At 36.8% G+C, this 17,343-nt stretch overlaps 1 protein-coding gene across 1 annotated transcript; it reads right to left on the reverse strand.

Moving 5' to 3' along the window:
• Positions 1 to 996: 996 nt before the first annotated feature.
• LOC138696030 (cilia- and flagella-associated protein 300-like) lies at positions 997 to 15,864 on the reverse strand. The gene is made up of 5 exons (XM_069820520.1): positions 15,776 to 15,864; positions 11,305 to 11,459; positions 11,033 to 11,205; positions 7,770 to 7,942; positions 997 to 1,274 (listed from the first exon to the last, which is right to left on the reverse strand). Exons 1-5 carry the CDS (start codon positions 15,862 to 15,864, stop codon positions 1,082 to 1,084), a joined length of 783 nt encoding a protein of 260 aa, XP_069676621.1. The 3' UTR covers positions 997 to 1,081.
• Between the last annotated feature and the right edge of the window lie 1,479 nt (positions 15,865 to 17,343).

The raw sequence follows: 17,343 nt of genomic DNA on the forward strand, positions 1-17,343 counted from the left end.
GTCAGTCGAAGGTGTCCTGAGCCCACTCGCCGTGTATGCATGCCCTCACACATCCATTGGTCCCAACACGTCCTAACAGTGTGGTCAGAATGGCGTAGGTGGCCAGCAATTCGCCGATAAGACCATCCAGCCTCGCGTATTCCACTCCCTTTCAAACTCTGTTAACTGGGTAAAGTCTCTTCGATGGCGTCATAGAGGCATGTTCAATGATCGACGACTTTGATACAAACAGAAACAACAGTCAACTACGTTCGAGTACCCTGTGCAAGCCCTTTTATAGGCCATAGATGACAGCAGGTTCACAGCCTCTGGTGGCAACACCATTCAACTAATTACGTTACTACGCTAATCATTCGACTATCTCCCTGAGATGTAACTGTATGCCGAGGTTTGCAGCAAAACGACAACTCCTTCTTGGTGCGTGATTTTTTTCAGTCAGTGTAGTAGTACATGAATGAAGGTGTGAAGTCTGTTTTAAAAGTGCAGTAACTTTTATTAGTTAATAAACATACATAATTATACTTGAAATACCATAACTCTTAAGAATACAATAACACTGTAAAGCTGAATTTATGTACAGGAATTGAAACATTAATTGTAATGACAGACTGAAATCACTTTACTTTCTCTTACTGGCAACTGAATTGTTATAATACAGTCTATTTCAAGCACTGTGTGTATTTTCTACCATAACTGTATTGATTTCCTAGTAGTTTTCTTGTGTGTACAGTTGTTTTAATTATGCAATTGCTGTATATTTCTTCAATTAAACTATTTCGCTTAATTTAATTTAATTTGCAGTAGATAGTTCAATCTCATTAAGTTTCTAATGAGGGAATTCTGAAAAAATGTTTGATCTGGATATTGAAGCTTTGCCACCTAGAACCGTATGCTTTATTTTTTAAACACAGTAGGTTCTACTGATTAAACACTATTGCAGTAAATTAAGAAGCTATCTGACATAGAGGAAGTGTAATAATGTATTTGAGTCAGACAGATTGTATGTGCATTATTTCACATTCGAAAATTGGGACTTATAATCCTATTAACAAAAGAGAGTTTCCAAGTGTCATTATTAGTTTTAAAATGTTCCTCCATATTGATGCACAAAACTAGTGATTTGCCTATTGATCAGGTCAATGACGAGATAAGCACAGTTCTGATGATTTTCAGGGTTGCAAGGAAAGAAGGCCAATCCATTCTCTCCTTTTGCCGTTACTTTTAGTACCACTGATGCTATAGTCAGTTGTTTTGTGATAGGATCTTTCTGTACCCTGTGAAAATAAAACGAAATTAGTATGAAATTTTGAAACATATTTGTTCTTATAATACAAAGTCCTCTCTCCCATTCATCATATTTCTCACTAATTACATTCTATTGCAGAGTAATGTTACAGTTTACTTGAAAATTAAAGAAAAAAACAAACAAAGTAAATTCCATAAAACTACAGTCTGATCCGTCTGGGTATGGATAATTTTAATTATTATTATAAACCTATTATGATAGTAGGAAAAATTTCTTGCTGGTTATATTATGATTAAAAGATGGGAGTTTCCATATATGACAATCAACAATGTATAATCTGATTAATTCCCGATTTACCACGCAAATCGTCTGTAGCTGCATTTAGATTGGCAACAGGCCGTGACTGTTTGGCCAAACACCTACATAGAATTGGAATATATCAGTCCCCTAACTGCCCATTGTGCAACTCAAATCAAGAAATGGATTCGGAACACCTCAAAATCTGTGTTTCAGTGGCTCACCATGACAATATATTTGAAAAATATTGGAGTGCAAGAGGTCAAATGACTTTATTGTCAAACGCCTGGCACTAGAAAACAATAACAACAACAATCTGAAAGGACAAATGAAAATCGTAGATGATTAAAATGGCTACTACAAATCAACAGCAGGCACAATGTGTTCTTTGGTATGCTAAATTTGAGAGTGTTAAAAGAGTTCAAAGGGGATTTCGACATGAGTATGGTGTGCGTAATGTACCTAAATATTATTCCATAATGTTGTGGTATCGAACATTTGTAGAAACAGGTTCTGTGTTAAAAAAAAAACATGCAGGAGGTCGCAGGCGAAACTCAGTACGAGAAGCAGCTATCTCTTGGCTTGGCCCCCAAACTCCCCAGATCTAACCCCTCCTGACTTTTTCGTGTGGGATTTTGTCAAAGACATTGTCTATTCACAGAAACCCAGGAACATTGATGATCTGAGAGTAAAAATTACTCAAGCTTTTCAACAAATCACCCCTCTTATGTTACAACAGACATGGGCTGAATTGCATCACCGTTATGAGTTGTGCACGGTGCGCAATGATTTTAATCGATTAATACAAACTAACATACGGTTCTTTTAGTGATAATATTGTTAATAATATAATTAGGATTATAAATCCTACAACGTCTTTGATTGTGAAGTATGGGTGGAATGGAATTTTGTAAATATTTCTATTACAGCTGCTATTCAGTCTAGACAATTTGACAGTAACAGGGTTGATGGTTGGAGCACAGGGAACCATTCAAAAATTGTTTGCTAACTTTTGGACATCAATGGGATTAGATAAAGCACTCCTCCTTAGATCGGCCATTATTACTATTAAGGGGTCTGTTTCAATTTTGAGACATTATCTTTATGGATTTAACAATTATGGATTTAATAGCGGAAATTTGTAGCAATAATAAACAATTTGACAAGATTAAATCTAGATCTTTAATAGAAAAAACCCAGGTGAAAATTTATGAACAGCATTTTTAACATTCAATGTAAAATTATTTAGTACGAGTATACTGCAGGTAACGAGACTGTATATTATCTGATGCAATTAAAATTATGCCATAGCCTATACATTATTATCTGTAATAAAGGTAAGTAATTACACGCCTTAACTGCCTCAATTTGTTCAAACATATCTTCCATATATCTAATTTTAGGTTTAGTGCTATTCTTTTATTTCTACAACCAATAAAGATTAGTAAATATAAAATGTAAATAGCATACTCACACAGTACAGAATACTGTGTATATAGCCTGATAGTGTAGTTTGGGAGGAAGGAGTGGTGACAGAGGTGCTCCAACGCTTAACAACAGTAGCCTATCTATCCCCCCCCCCCCAATATCTTATCTGCTCTCGCATACTGCTCATGTGAAGAAGAGAGTGCTCTTGCACAAAGAGAAGAAATTGGTTATCACTGGTATATACCTTATTAAATTGAATTTAATGGAGGAGGGCACTATGGCCCAGCACTGCGACCTTGTTCAGATCTATTGCGCTAGCCCTCTGGTGACGCATTCCCAAACCCACACCGGCCGACCGCACTAAGGTTCTCTGGTCCAGGTTTCGAGCAGGGAACCCCACTCGTCCCTTGGCCAACCCCCTTCATGCATTGCCGGCCGGCATTTGGGGAACGCTACGGAATGACAATGAAGTGGAGAAATGGTGACAGAATTATGTAAATGTCTAATTTGGGGAAAAACGGAAGAACCCCGGGAAAACCCCCAACAAGTGTCACTATAGATTTTTTCAATGAAATGATTAGTGTAATATGTTAATAGTCAGCGATGTATGCAATGGAGAGCAAAAGAAACTGGCCATCCTACCCCATTATCTCCTGTCTTAGTTGCCTTTTGAGTGGTGCTTTATTGGTGTCACTTATGAGGTTCCAACTTGTCTTCGAACAGTTGACTAAACAAAATATAAGCCTTCTCTATTGTTTGAAGAAAGCGAATTTCAGAGTGAGCTAGGGGAACGCCATGGTAAGTTTGATGATGTTTGATCTAAAACTGAGCCAGAAGAAAGTACAGACGTGGACAAATTATTAGCAAAATTGAAGATTTTTATTACATATTTTTACAAAATATGATTCTTCAGCTTAGCCTACAGTTGACATTTTTGCGTATTTCGAAATTATTAGCAAAATTGAAGATTTGTATTGTATATTTTTTTTACAAAATTTGACTCTTCAATTTGGACTACATTTGATATTTTTGCATATTTACAAATTATTAGCAAAACTGAAGATTTTTATTATATATTTTTACAAAATTTGACTCTTCAATTTGGAATACAGTTTACATTTTGGATATTTCCTAATTATTAGCAAAACTGAAGATTTTTAATTTATATTTTTACAAAATTTGACTCTTCAATTTAAACTGCAGTTGACACTTTTGCATATTTACAAATTATTAGCAAAATATGAAGATTTTTATTATATATGTTTACAAAATTTGACTCTTCAATTTAAACTACAGTTGACATTTTTGCATATTTCTATCTATTGTAATGATAGAAATATGCAAAATTGTTAACTGTAGTCTAAGTTGAAAAGTCCAATTTTGTAAACAGAATTATCATAAAAATCGTCAATTTTGTTAATAATACTAGTCTACAAATTTTAACTTTGAAAATTGTGCCGAAATGAAACATTGTTACTATCCACATATTTGCCACGCTGAATCCAAAAATGGAACCCATTTTTCAGCAGCACCCTCAGATTTTCAGTTATTACCCTTATTACACTTCTGAAAAGTTCGATACTAACTAAGCAGTTCCACATTTTTAATATCTAATGCAGAATGCACAAACATAGACTTCCACTATTATAGTGGTGTTAGTACTAAAAATAAAGTATCCTTCATGTTATAATGATGTAAATGGCTATTTACATTTACGTAGTGGAAGGCAGGCATCACTTTAAAACACTTTTTTGTGTATGTTGTAGTATTCTCTCTTTGTATGAACCAGCAGTAATCACTCATCATAGATTGATCCCATCTCCCTTTATAATGCTGTTCCATCTGTAAAATGTCTTGATGAAAGCGTTCCCTTTGTTTGTCACGCACTGCACCCAAGTTTTTAGGAAAGAAATCTAAATGAGAATGTAGGAAGTGAATTTGACAGACATCCTGTATCCAAAATTCTTATAATTTTGAATAAGATTCTGAACTAGTTCGTCATGATTTTCTTCCTTCTTGTTGCCGAGGGACTCATTCACAACACTTTTAAATGACTCTCATGCTGCACGTTCGTTTGGAGTTATTTGTTTCTAAAAAAATTGGTCACCCATCACTTTTTTAATCTGAGGTCCATGAATATTCCTTCTTTTAATTTTGTATCACTCAAACTAGGCAATATTCTTCTTAGATATTTCAAACCTTCGCCTGTTGTGTCCACACCTTACATAAAGTTCTTCATGAGTCCTAATTTAATGTGTAAAGGATGGAGATGTATTTTTTGTGGGTCCACTAAAGGTTTAAATTTTACATTATGTTTCCCAGGAGTGAAATCTTCTTTTCTTGACCATTCCTTGACTCTATAGTGATGTTGAGTATCTCGGCTGTCCCAAAGGCACAGGAAAAAGGATATTTAGTGAATCCACTCTGCATTCCATGTAGAAGACTGTAAGATCCCGCAAATATGCCAACAATGGTTTTCATATTTTAATGGCTTCAAGAATACGACGCATGTTTTTGTATGTTTCTTTCATTGCTGCGCTGTATGCTACAGATATGGAGGGAAGTTTATTGCAATTGTGTAACAAAATGGCTTTCAGACTAATTTTAGAAGCATCTATAAATAAGCGCCGCTCTTCAGCATTATGTGTAATACCTAGTTTTAATCAGTCCATTTACATCGCTGCATGCACAAACTCCAGAACCTGTAACTATGAAAAATGGTAATAGATCCTTATTTATGTTTCTAAATACTGAAACATTAGCATCTTTATCCAGCACCTTACATTCCTGAAGACGAGATCCTAGAAGCTCAGTCAGCTGTTTAGCTAAGTACAAATCACGTATACCAATCATTGAGTTCTACCTATGTTATTAAATGTGGCTTTTCTTCTCTCTCTTCATCTGGGATGTAGACGTCATCCATTGGTGTAGAGGGCTGCACATCATCAGATGACGTTATGTCAGATTCCGATTCTTCTTGGTATGTAGAAGGTGGAATGGGAACAGGTAAACAGGAATACGTATGCATTATCAAAATTAAACGTAGGCACCTGTGGCTTCCACCAATTTCCTCAAGCGGCCGGTAATGGAATCCACAGTCTTCTGGAGGAAGTTGTGTGGGGCATTGGTGATAATGCCCCGAATCCGTGATTCCAATTCTTTATCGTCTCTGGACGGATTGTGGCATTCCTTCCTTTCTCCATATGGCACCATCTCGAACGAAAACAACGGAAATCCACACTTCATAGCGAGCAGCAATCTGCGCTCTCTCGCGAACACATAGGTGATCGACCATCTTTGCTATTGTTGCGCGAACTGCCCCTCACGGCCATCATCTATACTACGGACGAGCAAAAGTTCAAATTCTATTTAATGATTTATATATACACACAATTTTCATTATGGTTCCATCGATATTAAAAATTCTACAGCCAATTAATAATACCTAGTTACTTCCCGCCCACACTGTATTTATGGCTATTCATAAAATATAACATTGTTGCAGTGCTCAGAAACCTGACGTGATGGGAAAAATCTGATTACATATTCGTAATCAGCGCATCACACTTGGTAATAATCAGCATTCTGTTTGTCGGCACAAAAAATGTTGTAGACTAGTGTAATTTGTCCACGTCTGTAAGAGTGACCTTCAAAAAAAGAGGCAACAGACTGATTTTGGTGATAGAAAATCGTCATACTGTGCTTTTATTTTGTGAAATTGTCGTCTTCTGATGATGGAAATTACATCGAAACTAGTAAATCAGGTAAAATAACACCACAAGTTCAATATTAACACAGTGAAGTTATTTATTTTATTTTCAATGATAAGTGTTAAAACAATGTAATCAAGATGAAAAAATTAAAGTTAACTTTGGTGATATGAATCGTATCCATCCTGAATTATTGTCCTTTATATGAAAAATGTATAACAGTTTCATTAAAATTATGTAAAACAGCTTTCATAGTATTCGTAATATGTAATTAAATGTAAACTAAATAAAATAAACTCCTTGGGACGGATGGTAACCTTATTTTTAATTACAAAAGTATATTAAAATTGCATTTTGTCAGTCTTGTAAACAGTATGCCATACCCGTTTGTTTCTGAAGTTCGGGTTTGCACCCATCTCATACTAGCCCACTTTAAGCCCTAGTTTAGCTGATGAAAACTGGAGTCATGTCAAGCACGTTGTTTTCCAATAGCCTGACAAAAAGGCTGATAAAATTCGGAATTTACTCTGCTTTTGAAAATGTTCTTGCACCTTACAGTTAGTATTGACAGTTATTTCTTTGTATATGAGCATTCCTTTACAGTTTTCACCCATGTAGTCCACACCTGTGGAGTAATGGCTAGCGTGTCTGGCCGTGAAAGCAGGTGACCCAGTCGGGGCAAGTTACCTGGTTGAGGTTTTTTCCGGGGTTTTCCCTCAACCCAATATGAGCAAATGCTGGGTAACTTTCGGTGCTGGACCCCGGACTCATTTCACTGGCATTATCACTTTCATTTCATTCAGACGCTAAATAAACTCAGCTGTTGATAAAGCGTCGTAAAATAACCTACCGGTACTAAAAAAAAAAATTCAGCCATGTACAACTTTCCAAGAGCAGTCTTGATTTCATGATTTTGAAAGATTCTCTTTTGAGGAGTTTTATCACTTTTAGTTGTGTAGGAACCCGTGAATCCTGGATATAATGGTATCATAGTAATAACTCCGCAATTCAGGATGTCTTGTGATTTTAACTTTGAGTGTGAACCATGGTACAGTACTGGTACCAGTATTGAAGTATTATGGACTTACCTCACAGTCTCTTTATAAAACGCTTTTGTTGTGTGAAGGTATGGTTTAATGTTGTCTTCATATTGACACCACTCTCCACCAAGACAAAAGTGCTTAAAAAGACGAAATATAAACTCGCTACGTTGTGCTTCCGAGAAAAGACTGTAGTTGGGACAATCTTCATCTAGAAGTACCTGAAATAGTAAATAGACTTCAATATCAGCAAATAACACTGTAGGAAGTGTTACAGTACGGTACATTAATGATCAATATTAAGTTACAATGACAAAAATATTATAGGTGTAAAATAGTATAACATATAGGCCTATATAGGCCTACCATAGACATACTATTACACGTCAAAAATAATAACAATAATAAAGAGACGAGGACGATAACAACAACAATAGTATAATAATAATAATAATAATAATAATAATAATAATAATAATAATAATAATAAAGGCCATCAAGTTGGTACAGTGACTAGAACACTGGACTCATAATCCTGTGGACCCAGGTTCGATCCCTGGCATATTCCCGATTTATGACTTGTGTTAGGCAAGCCTATGTTCTAAATAACACAGGGATTTTCTCTTTGGCCTGCGGTTCCCCTATAACACGCCAACAAATCTCCACCATCTCATCTTATCGCAGATGTAATGTAGATCAGCCTTTAATGCTGCATCCTAAGCAATGACTCTTATCAGTAGATTGGTCTACACAACTGACTTCATATGTGTGAATGATGAACAGTCAAGTAGGTGCTGGCCATTAGTAAATACTAATACTTACTTACAAAAGGCTTTTAAGGAACCTGGAGGTTCATTGCTGCTCTTACATAAGCCTGTCATTGGTCCCTATCCTTGTAAGATTAATTCAGTCATCATATCCCACCTCCCTCAAATCCATTTTAATATTATCCTCCCATCTACGTCTCGGCCTCTCCAAAGGTCTTTTTCCCTCCGGCCCCCAACTACCACTCTATATGCATTTCTGGATTCGCCCATATGTGCTACATGCCCTGCCGATCTCAAATGCCTGGATTTAATATTTCTAATTATGTCAGGTGAAGAGTAAATAATAATAGTACAGTAATAATAATAATCGAAATGTCTCTCGATATCTAATTCCACAGCCATTCTATTGCAATATATTTTATCGAGAATTTTTTACCTAATTTCAAGCAAACAAAGGAAGGAATGCTACGTCGTAACTTTAGCACGATATATGTCTTACTTGAGATAATGCAGAACTACCCTGCCCATCTCAAACATCTGGATTTAATATTTCTAATTATGTCAGGTGATGAGTAAATAAGAATAATAATAATAATAATAATTATTATTATTATTATTATTATTATTATTATTATTATTATTATCGAAATGTCTTTCGATATCTAATTCCACAGCCATTCTATTGCAATATATTTTATCGAGAATTTTTTACCTAACTTCAAGCAAACAAAGGAAGGAATGCTACGTCGTGACTTTAGCACGATATATTTCTTACTTGAGAAATGCAGAACTGCATATAAAACAAACATTTGTGCCATAAGCACGTGTAAATCCCTTATGCAATGCTCACAGCATCAAATTTAAACCGGAGTGCAGCATAGGAGGCTGATCTACATTATATCAGCGATGAGATGAGTTTATGATGACGATAATGATGATCAATCAATCTTCTTAATGTATCCAGCTGTTTGCTGACAACATAAAGTCCACTGTAGGCTATTCAGTTTTATGAAATGATGATGATGATGACTTTTGTTGTGTCAGGGTAGGTTTAATGTTGTCTTCATATTGACACCACTCTCCATCAAGACAAAAGTGCTTAAAAAGACAAAATATAAAGTCTACGTTGTGCTTCCGAGAAAAGTCTGTAGTTGGAATAATCTTCATCCAGAAGCACCTGAAATAGTAAATAGATTTCAATATCAGCAAATAACACTGTAGTTGGGACAATCTTCATCTAGAAGCACCTGAAATAGTAAATAGGATAATATAAAAATGGATTTGAGGGAGGTGGAAAATGATGATAGAGGCTGGATTAATCTTTCTCAGGATAGGGATTGATGGTGGGCTTATGTAAGAGCGGCAATGAACTTCCGGGTTCCTTAAAAGCCATCTGTAAGTAAGTAAGTATTAGTAGGCTATTTACTAATGGTGGGCATCTAACTTGACTGTTCGTCAAGTAGGTAATGATAATGATGATGACGGATTTTGTTGGGATGTCACAGGAAAACCGGAACTCCCAAAGGAAACACCTGTGTTATCTGAAACACAGGCTTGCCCAACACAAACTTAAACTGTTTTGTATCCATGGCTTGGTAATTTCTTCCTTGATCATACAAACATTCTCTCACTTTACTTTCTGATTATACGAAGCATACACACAAAGTATTGTGATGCTTAATTTGATAACTTAATTTGAGGATTTTGCAGAAATACAAGTTTTCAGCATACCCAATATCGAAAAAGTAGTTTTGAACATGTTATTTGTTCTGCATACAACGGTTTTCCCTAAATTGTAGGGCGGATTTTATTTGTATTCAGTATCTATGAGGCAATTTATCGGAAAATACTACATATGAAAATCTAATAATTCTTACAAAAAATAATGGTTCATTTGAAATCAAATGCTCACAATGGTAATCCACTTCAAGAATATTTCGGCAATTATTTGTCTGCGCTTTTTGTATTACGTAGAAAAATTGACAAATGAGATGAAAGTTTCAATCCTTTCTGGTCAGAGCACCGGTACTGGTATCTATCAGGATATCAGAATGTGTCTCGTTGTTATGAGAATTACCATCCTTGGTGTAAACTCATTTGTTACATATGAGTGAACTAGTGAAGCAAGATCTCTGATATATTTTAATATTTATATCACTTTAATAACTAGAGTTGGAAGTATTGTTAAAGACAGTTCTCAGACTTAAAGTAAATAAGGGTCTATGTGCCATTCTCATGAAAATTGTGCTTTTACTGGAATAACAATAAAATTATATAATTTTAAAGTGGTGTTAATAATATCTAAAATAAATCAGATTTAACTCCTGTGCCAGTTATAATTGTAACATGTGATTTTATCATAAGTTACTAGTACTTAACCTACAACACTTATATCTGAAAAATAATGTCGAAAATAGCAGTAAAAGAAATTAACGACTTCAAATTGAGTCTCTGATTCCAACTTTCATCTCAGTTTCCTAACTCCAAATCGCTATAGTGTATTTCTTATGCTAGTATTCTTGTTACAATCCATGATGTACTCACTCTTCTCAGCTCATCTGCTACAGGAAAGTTGTCAATTTCTTCGTATGGAGACTGCATAATAAATCCATCTTCTCGCACAATGCCATTAGCAGGGTCTTGCAAACAGTTGAACATCGACATGCTTATTGCAGAGCATGGGACATGTTCAACATCGACTGACACAGCTTTGACACCTTAGAAACATAAAATACTTTTAGAAACACTATTTTTTTTTAAGTTATCTACATGTTAGAGTAAATGACTACACTGAGCTATAGTCAAAGTTATCTCACCTACTGGAGTCCATGAATTGCGTCCTGACATTGTTTGTAGTGTGGATATTACAACAGGATCACTGAAGAATGCATTTGCAAGAGCATGTTTTTGATGCAATTGGAAAGGTTGGTTGAAACAATAAGTTTGAAGTTTTATTTGCCCTTTCATTGACCTGAAATGAAACGTTACTTGAAAATCCATATTTTAAAGATAATGCTTTTCTACTTCATTACTTAAATTCCTACATAAAATAGAGGTTCCTAGAAGAATAAAAGGATGTAAGAACTCTAATGTCTTAACCTTCACAAATAATTAACTTCATGTGCTTTCAAGGACATTATCCTTGTAAACAGACTGTGATAAACTGACTTTAAGATGCAAAAAGAATGGCTCCATTCAGGAGCATATTTAAGTGATGTATGGGCCAACCTGGACCATCACCTAGATTTTGAGAGTAGCAAAAATTATCTTTTATATTTAACTCAGTCTGAGTAATGTAATATGTTACTAGTCAGCAATGTAAGCAATGGAGAGGGAAAGGAACTGGCCAATCAACCTCATTATCTTCTGGCTTAGTTGCCTTATAAGTGATGCCTTATTGGTGTCATGAGGTTACAACTAGTCTTCAGACTGCTGACTAAATATACCGTACATACATACATAACTTGGTGGATGGGTAGATGTTTTTGTTTTATTATTTTACGACGCTTTTTCAACTGCTAAGGTTATATAGCGTCTGAATGAGATGAAGGTGATAATGCCAGTGAAATGAGTCCAGGACCCAGTGCCGAAAATTACCCAGCATTTGCTCTTATTGGGTTGAGGGAAAATCCTGGAAAAAACCTGAACCAGATAACTTGTCCCAACCAGGATTTGACCCCAGGCCCACTCGTTTCATGGTCAGACACACTAACCGTTACTCCACAGTGGTGGTCAGGTAGATGTTAACACTAGGCTAGGTACTACAATATGAAAAACGAGTGGCCCATAAATTTCTTTATATACATATGGGGTGTACAGGTGTGTCGTGGTTAAGGCATTGCGCTGCAAGCCAGATGGTTGTAGGTTCGATTCCCAATGAGGTCATATATTTCCTACATTGATCAAATCCTTCCAGCTGCACTGAAGTCCTGGGGTTCACTTAGCCTTAAACAGATATGGATACAGGGATATTTTCTTGGGGGTAAAAGCAGCAAGCATGTAGGACTCACTACTATTGCTACTTTCTACTAATGCTTTGAAATGAACTCTATACTAGCACAAATGATCGAGAACTCTGATTCTAGCCATTTCTATGACACGCCTCTACTGGTGAGCATATACAGGGTCCGGCAGAGAAACCTGACGGTTTTTAAATTGAAATAAGAACTACACGGAATGGTTTATATTCAATATTTTATTTTTGAATTACAGTTTAACTCAAAGTATTTGCATAAACTGCTTTACTTTTTGAAAATTGTATTCCGAAGATGGTGTCCATCATTGTCAGCACATTCTTGGAGCCTCAATGGGAGACTCCGCATTACTCGCTGCAAAACGTTTGGAGAAATTGCTGCCACTTCAGTCCTAATGTTCCGCTTCAAATCTTGAATTGTCCTTGGTCGGTCCTGGTACACTCTACTCTTGAGATAACCCCAAAGGAAGTAATCGCAAGCGTTGAGGTCGGGGGATCTTGGAGGCCATTGAACGTCCCCTCGGTGTGAGATCACTCTAGCTCCAAACATCTCTCTCAATTCGCCCATCGACACTCTTGAGGTGTGAGCAGTTGCTCCATCCTGCTGGAACCACGTAACATCTGCAATACCCCGTTGCCTTAACTTGGGTGCAAGAAATGTCTGCAGCATGTTGATGTAACGCTGTGAAGTTACAGTTACTGCTCTCCCTTCTCCGTCTTCAAAGAAATAGGGACCAATTATCCCAAACGACGCTACCCCACACCACGCAACAACCTTTTCGCTGTGTAAAGGTCGTTCATGCATCTCTTGAGGATTGTCCGATGCCCAGAACCGACAGTTGTGAGTATTCACATAGCCACAAACGTGGAAATTTGCCTCATCTGTCATGAGAAGCTGGTTTAGAACCTGGTCATTCACAGTAGTCAGCAGTTCATTACAGCAAACACTGCGAGTTCTCTTATCCCGCTCACTGAGTTCTTGCACCGTAACAATTTTGTATGGATGAAAGTGGAGGTCCATATGCAAAATTCTGCGTACAGAGCGATCAGAAATCCCTAGAGCACTTGCCTGTTTCACTGCCGAACGTCTAGGACTACGAAGAACAGTGTGACGCACTCGTTCAACATTCTCTGGGGTTCGAACAGTACGCTGTTTCCCTGGTGGTTTCTTCTTTGTGGCACAAGCCGTTTCCCGAAAGTTCCTCACCCACAACAAGATGGTATTGCGGCTTGGAGCACTGTCATTTTGATGAATGTCAAAATGCTGGCAAAATGCGCGCTGAGTCACAATAACTGAACTGTTGTTTTTAAAAAAATGTCTCCACTACAAAAGCTCGATGTTGTACTGACCAGCACTCCATTCTGACTGAAATGGTGAAAACATGTGGTCAAGGTCAGTCACTGCTGCCACTGTCCCATCCTGCCTTCTCTCTCTCGCAGTCACACCACTCCTCACTCCCCACTCCATGCACTTATGCGCAATCCTTTGAAACTGTTGTTATTTCTATTGTTGAGGCTCAAACAATGTATTGACAGTAAATACTTTGAGTTAAACTGTAATTCTAAAATAAAATATTGAATATAAACCATTCCATGTAGTTTTTATTTCAATTTAAAAACCGTCAGGTTTCTCTGCCGGGCCCTGTATAAGGAAGGATCCTGTCACCGCGACAGTTTGAGTCTTCAGTTGTGTCCTGTAGTCTTGCAGTGTGCAGTTGAGTCTTGGTCCACGGTTCAGTGCAGCATTAAGTGTATTGTTAGTGTTCAAGTACAGCAGTGATCATTGAATGTTGTCCCTGTAAACCCTCTATTTAACTAAATTCCGGTACAGTTATAAGAGTGAAATCAAGATTTAAAAATGTCGAAAAAACCTTCCGGAACAGAGTACAGGACGAAAGCAAAGGAATGAAATGAGGCAACACAGTAGTCATCTTTCATGACATCTTGGTTGACTGGTAGTTCTGAAGGTTTGTTGGAAATATTTTAATTTTAGAGGCCTCCTCTTGTTATCAATTAAGAGTTAAGAAGTTGTGAATAAACAATATAGGCCTATACATTGTAAATATTTTTTGCAATATTATTTTGTAGTAATTATGCTCTCGAAATAATAATAATAATAATAATAATAATAATAATAATAATAATAATAATAATAATAATAATAACAATAATAATAATAGTAATAATAATAATAATAATAATAATAATAATAATAATAGGCCTAATAATAATTAATCATCACCATTATTATAGCAAAAATGATTAATGAAATGATACTAATGAAGGCGAAATGAGTTCGAGGTTCAATATCGAAAGTTACCCAGCAATTCTGCTCCAAGTGGTTGAGGGAAAACCTCGGAAAAAAACACAACCAGGTAACTTATCCCAACCGGGATTTGAACCCAGGCCCGCTCGTTTCATGTTCTGGCAAGCTAACCATTATTCTACAGTGGTGGACAACATAATGGTTTACCCTAATTTATCATTTGCCCAATAGTCTCTTTAGACGAATTGTAGGACATCCTCAGATAAGTAATGACTAACCTTCAGAATTTGTTTGTCACCAATATAGGCCTACTATTACTGATACTACACCGCCGAATTAGCATTAAACCTACACTAAGGACTGGCGTAGGTACAAGGTGCGTCAAAGAAAACACATGTTTTTTTTTCATCGGCTCTTACTCAGCAAAGAGGAGGAGCAGGGGTTTCTGCCACTTGCTAGAAAACAGTTTCAATTACCTATGCGGTTTCAGTAGTCATGGCGCTGTGGAAATTGGAGCATCGATTGTTTGTCTTTGAAACTTATACTGAAACAAGTCCGTAATTACCGTCCGGTTTTGATTAGCCTATATCCGTTGGCCGATTCACTCACCTGACTTGTCCGTATGTGATTTTTTTTTTTTTTTTTTTTTTTGTGGTGTTACCTCAAATAAACAAACCCCGCAACATCCAGGAACTAAAAAATTCCATTTGTCTAGAAATCGCTAATGTGAAGGAAGAAATGTTGGGAAGAGCAATGCACAATTTCGAAGTAAGATTCCGAGAGTGCATACAGAAGGAAGAACATCACTTGCCGAATGTTAGTTTTCGGGGGTAATTCAGAATTGTCAACAAAACTGCATTGTACATGCTTTATTTCCGTACAATTGAATTTTGTTAAACTTGCAAATGTACTAAATTACTGTTATTTTAAAAACATGCGTTTCCTCTGCCGCACCTTGTATGAGCCAAAAACAAAACAATTAAAAGGTCTGTATTCGATGTCATAGTTTGCTACAACCGTTTTTTCTAACCGTCATTGCCAAAATTACCATTTCATTAATAAGTTTTGAACAGTTGTATCATGAGACACGTTAAATTTTTTACTCTCACTGTACACAAATGTATACTTCTCATCCATGTTGTTTACGGTTGCTTAGCAACAATAATCGACAGACCAAGTCTTTTGTTATATACCTACTGTACGTCTTCAAGATTGTTTATTATTGTAGTTTCAAGGTGGCAATACAAAAATGTAGTAAACGTATGCACTAGTCTACGAAGAACAACAATGTCTTCAAAAAAAGAAGCAAAAGTCTGTAATAAAGCCTATTATTGTGAAGAATATTGAGGGAATTCTGAATGAAATGAAACTGATTGGGAGAACATGATGGCACTGGTACATTCATCTCCTATTTTGATCCTTTTATTCATTAGTGAGTTCGATATCGTACAGACCATAGACAAATAGACATAGTAAGACAGACATAGGTAGTAAGCAACAAAAATGAAGAGGAGCTCACGACAGGAAGAAACTTGCAAATCTACTTTTTCAGGTGAAGCTCCCTGTAAAGCGGACTTGAATAATTTCAAGGGAAAAATTGTTCTGGAGTCGGGTATCGATCCCGGGACCTCTGGTTGAATGTACCAGCGCTCTACCAACTGAGCTACTCAGGAACTCCACATGCCACTGTCCCAATTTTTCCCTTGAAATTATTCAAGTCTGCTTTACAGGGAGCTTCACCTGAAAAACTAGATTTGCATAATGTACGTTACTATAGATACGTTAACAGAAAACCACAATTCCAAGTCACACAGAGCTGTGTGCACTCGATGTGTGTCTCTGGTGTCTCGTCAGCCCACGCGAGTTGTGTGAATATAAAGGGAAAAACTGGGACGGTGTCGTGTGGAGTTCCTGGGTAGCTCAGTTGATAGAGCGCTGCTATATTCAACCAGAGGTCCTGGGATTGATACCCGGCTCCGGAACAATTTTTACCTTGAAATTATTCAAGTCTGCTTTACAGGGAGCTTCACCTGAAAAACTACATTTACATAATATATACGTTACTGTAAGTACGTTAACAGAAAACCACAATTCCAAGTCACACAGAGTCGTTTCAACTCGATGTGTGTCTCTGGTGTCTCGTCAGCCCACCTGAGTTGTGTGAATATAAAGGGAAAAATTGGGATGGTTTCGTGTGGAGTTCCTGGGTAGCTCAGTTGGTAGAGCGCTGGTACGTTCAACCAGAGGTCCCGGGATCGATACCCGACTCTGGAACAATTTTTTCCCTTGAAATTATTCAGAAAGAAACTTGCTGTGAGATCAAACTGCGGAGTTTTCATGCAGTGCCAGCGTGATCTTTAGCTGGATTTATTTTCGCGTGCACATTCCAGATCAAATCAAGAAGTTCCCTTCGTATACTCAGGCTGCACATCTTGCATATACGAAGGTTAGGTTTGGTTAGTATAGATTTTTATTAACCAAGTCCGCACATGTGCAATTCGCTCTTACAGCCAAGTTCTTCCTGTCGTGAGCCGCACTTCAAAAGGGGGTTTATTCTTGGCGGGAATTAAATCGATATTGAATATCTGCATATGATCGAAATATTTGCGATCGGAT

This window comes from Periplaneta americana, chromosome 3 (assembly GCF_040183065.1).
Source record: "Periplaneta americana isolate PAMFEO1 chromosome 3, P.americana_PAMFEO1_priV1, whole genome shotgun sequence".
NCBI classification, from domain to species: Eukaryota; Metazoa; Arthropoda; class Insecta; order Blattodea; family Blattidae; genus Periplaneta; species Periplaneta americana.

Bases quoted from the DNA above. Each gene is read 5' to 3' on its own strand.
- LOC138696030 (XM_069820520.1), bottom strand. From the start codon at position 15,864: ATGGATGAGAAGTATACATTTGTGTACAGTGAGAGTAAAAAATTTAAC. The intron at 11,206-11,304 runs GTGAGATAACTT...TATGTTTCTAAG, and splicing joins CAATTCATGGACTCCAGTAG to GTGTCAAAGCTGTGTCAGTC. The intron at 1,275-7,769 runs GTAAGTCCATAA...TTATTTTCACAG, and splicing joins TTTTATAAAGAGACTGTGAG to GGTACAGAAAGATCCTATCA.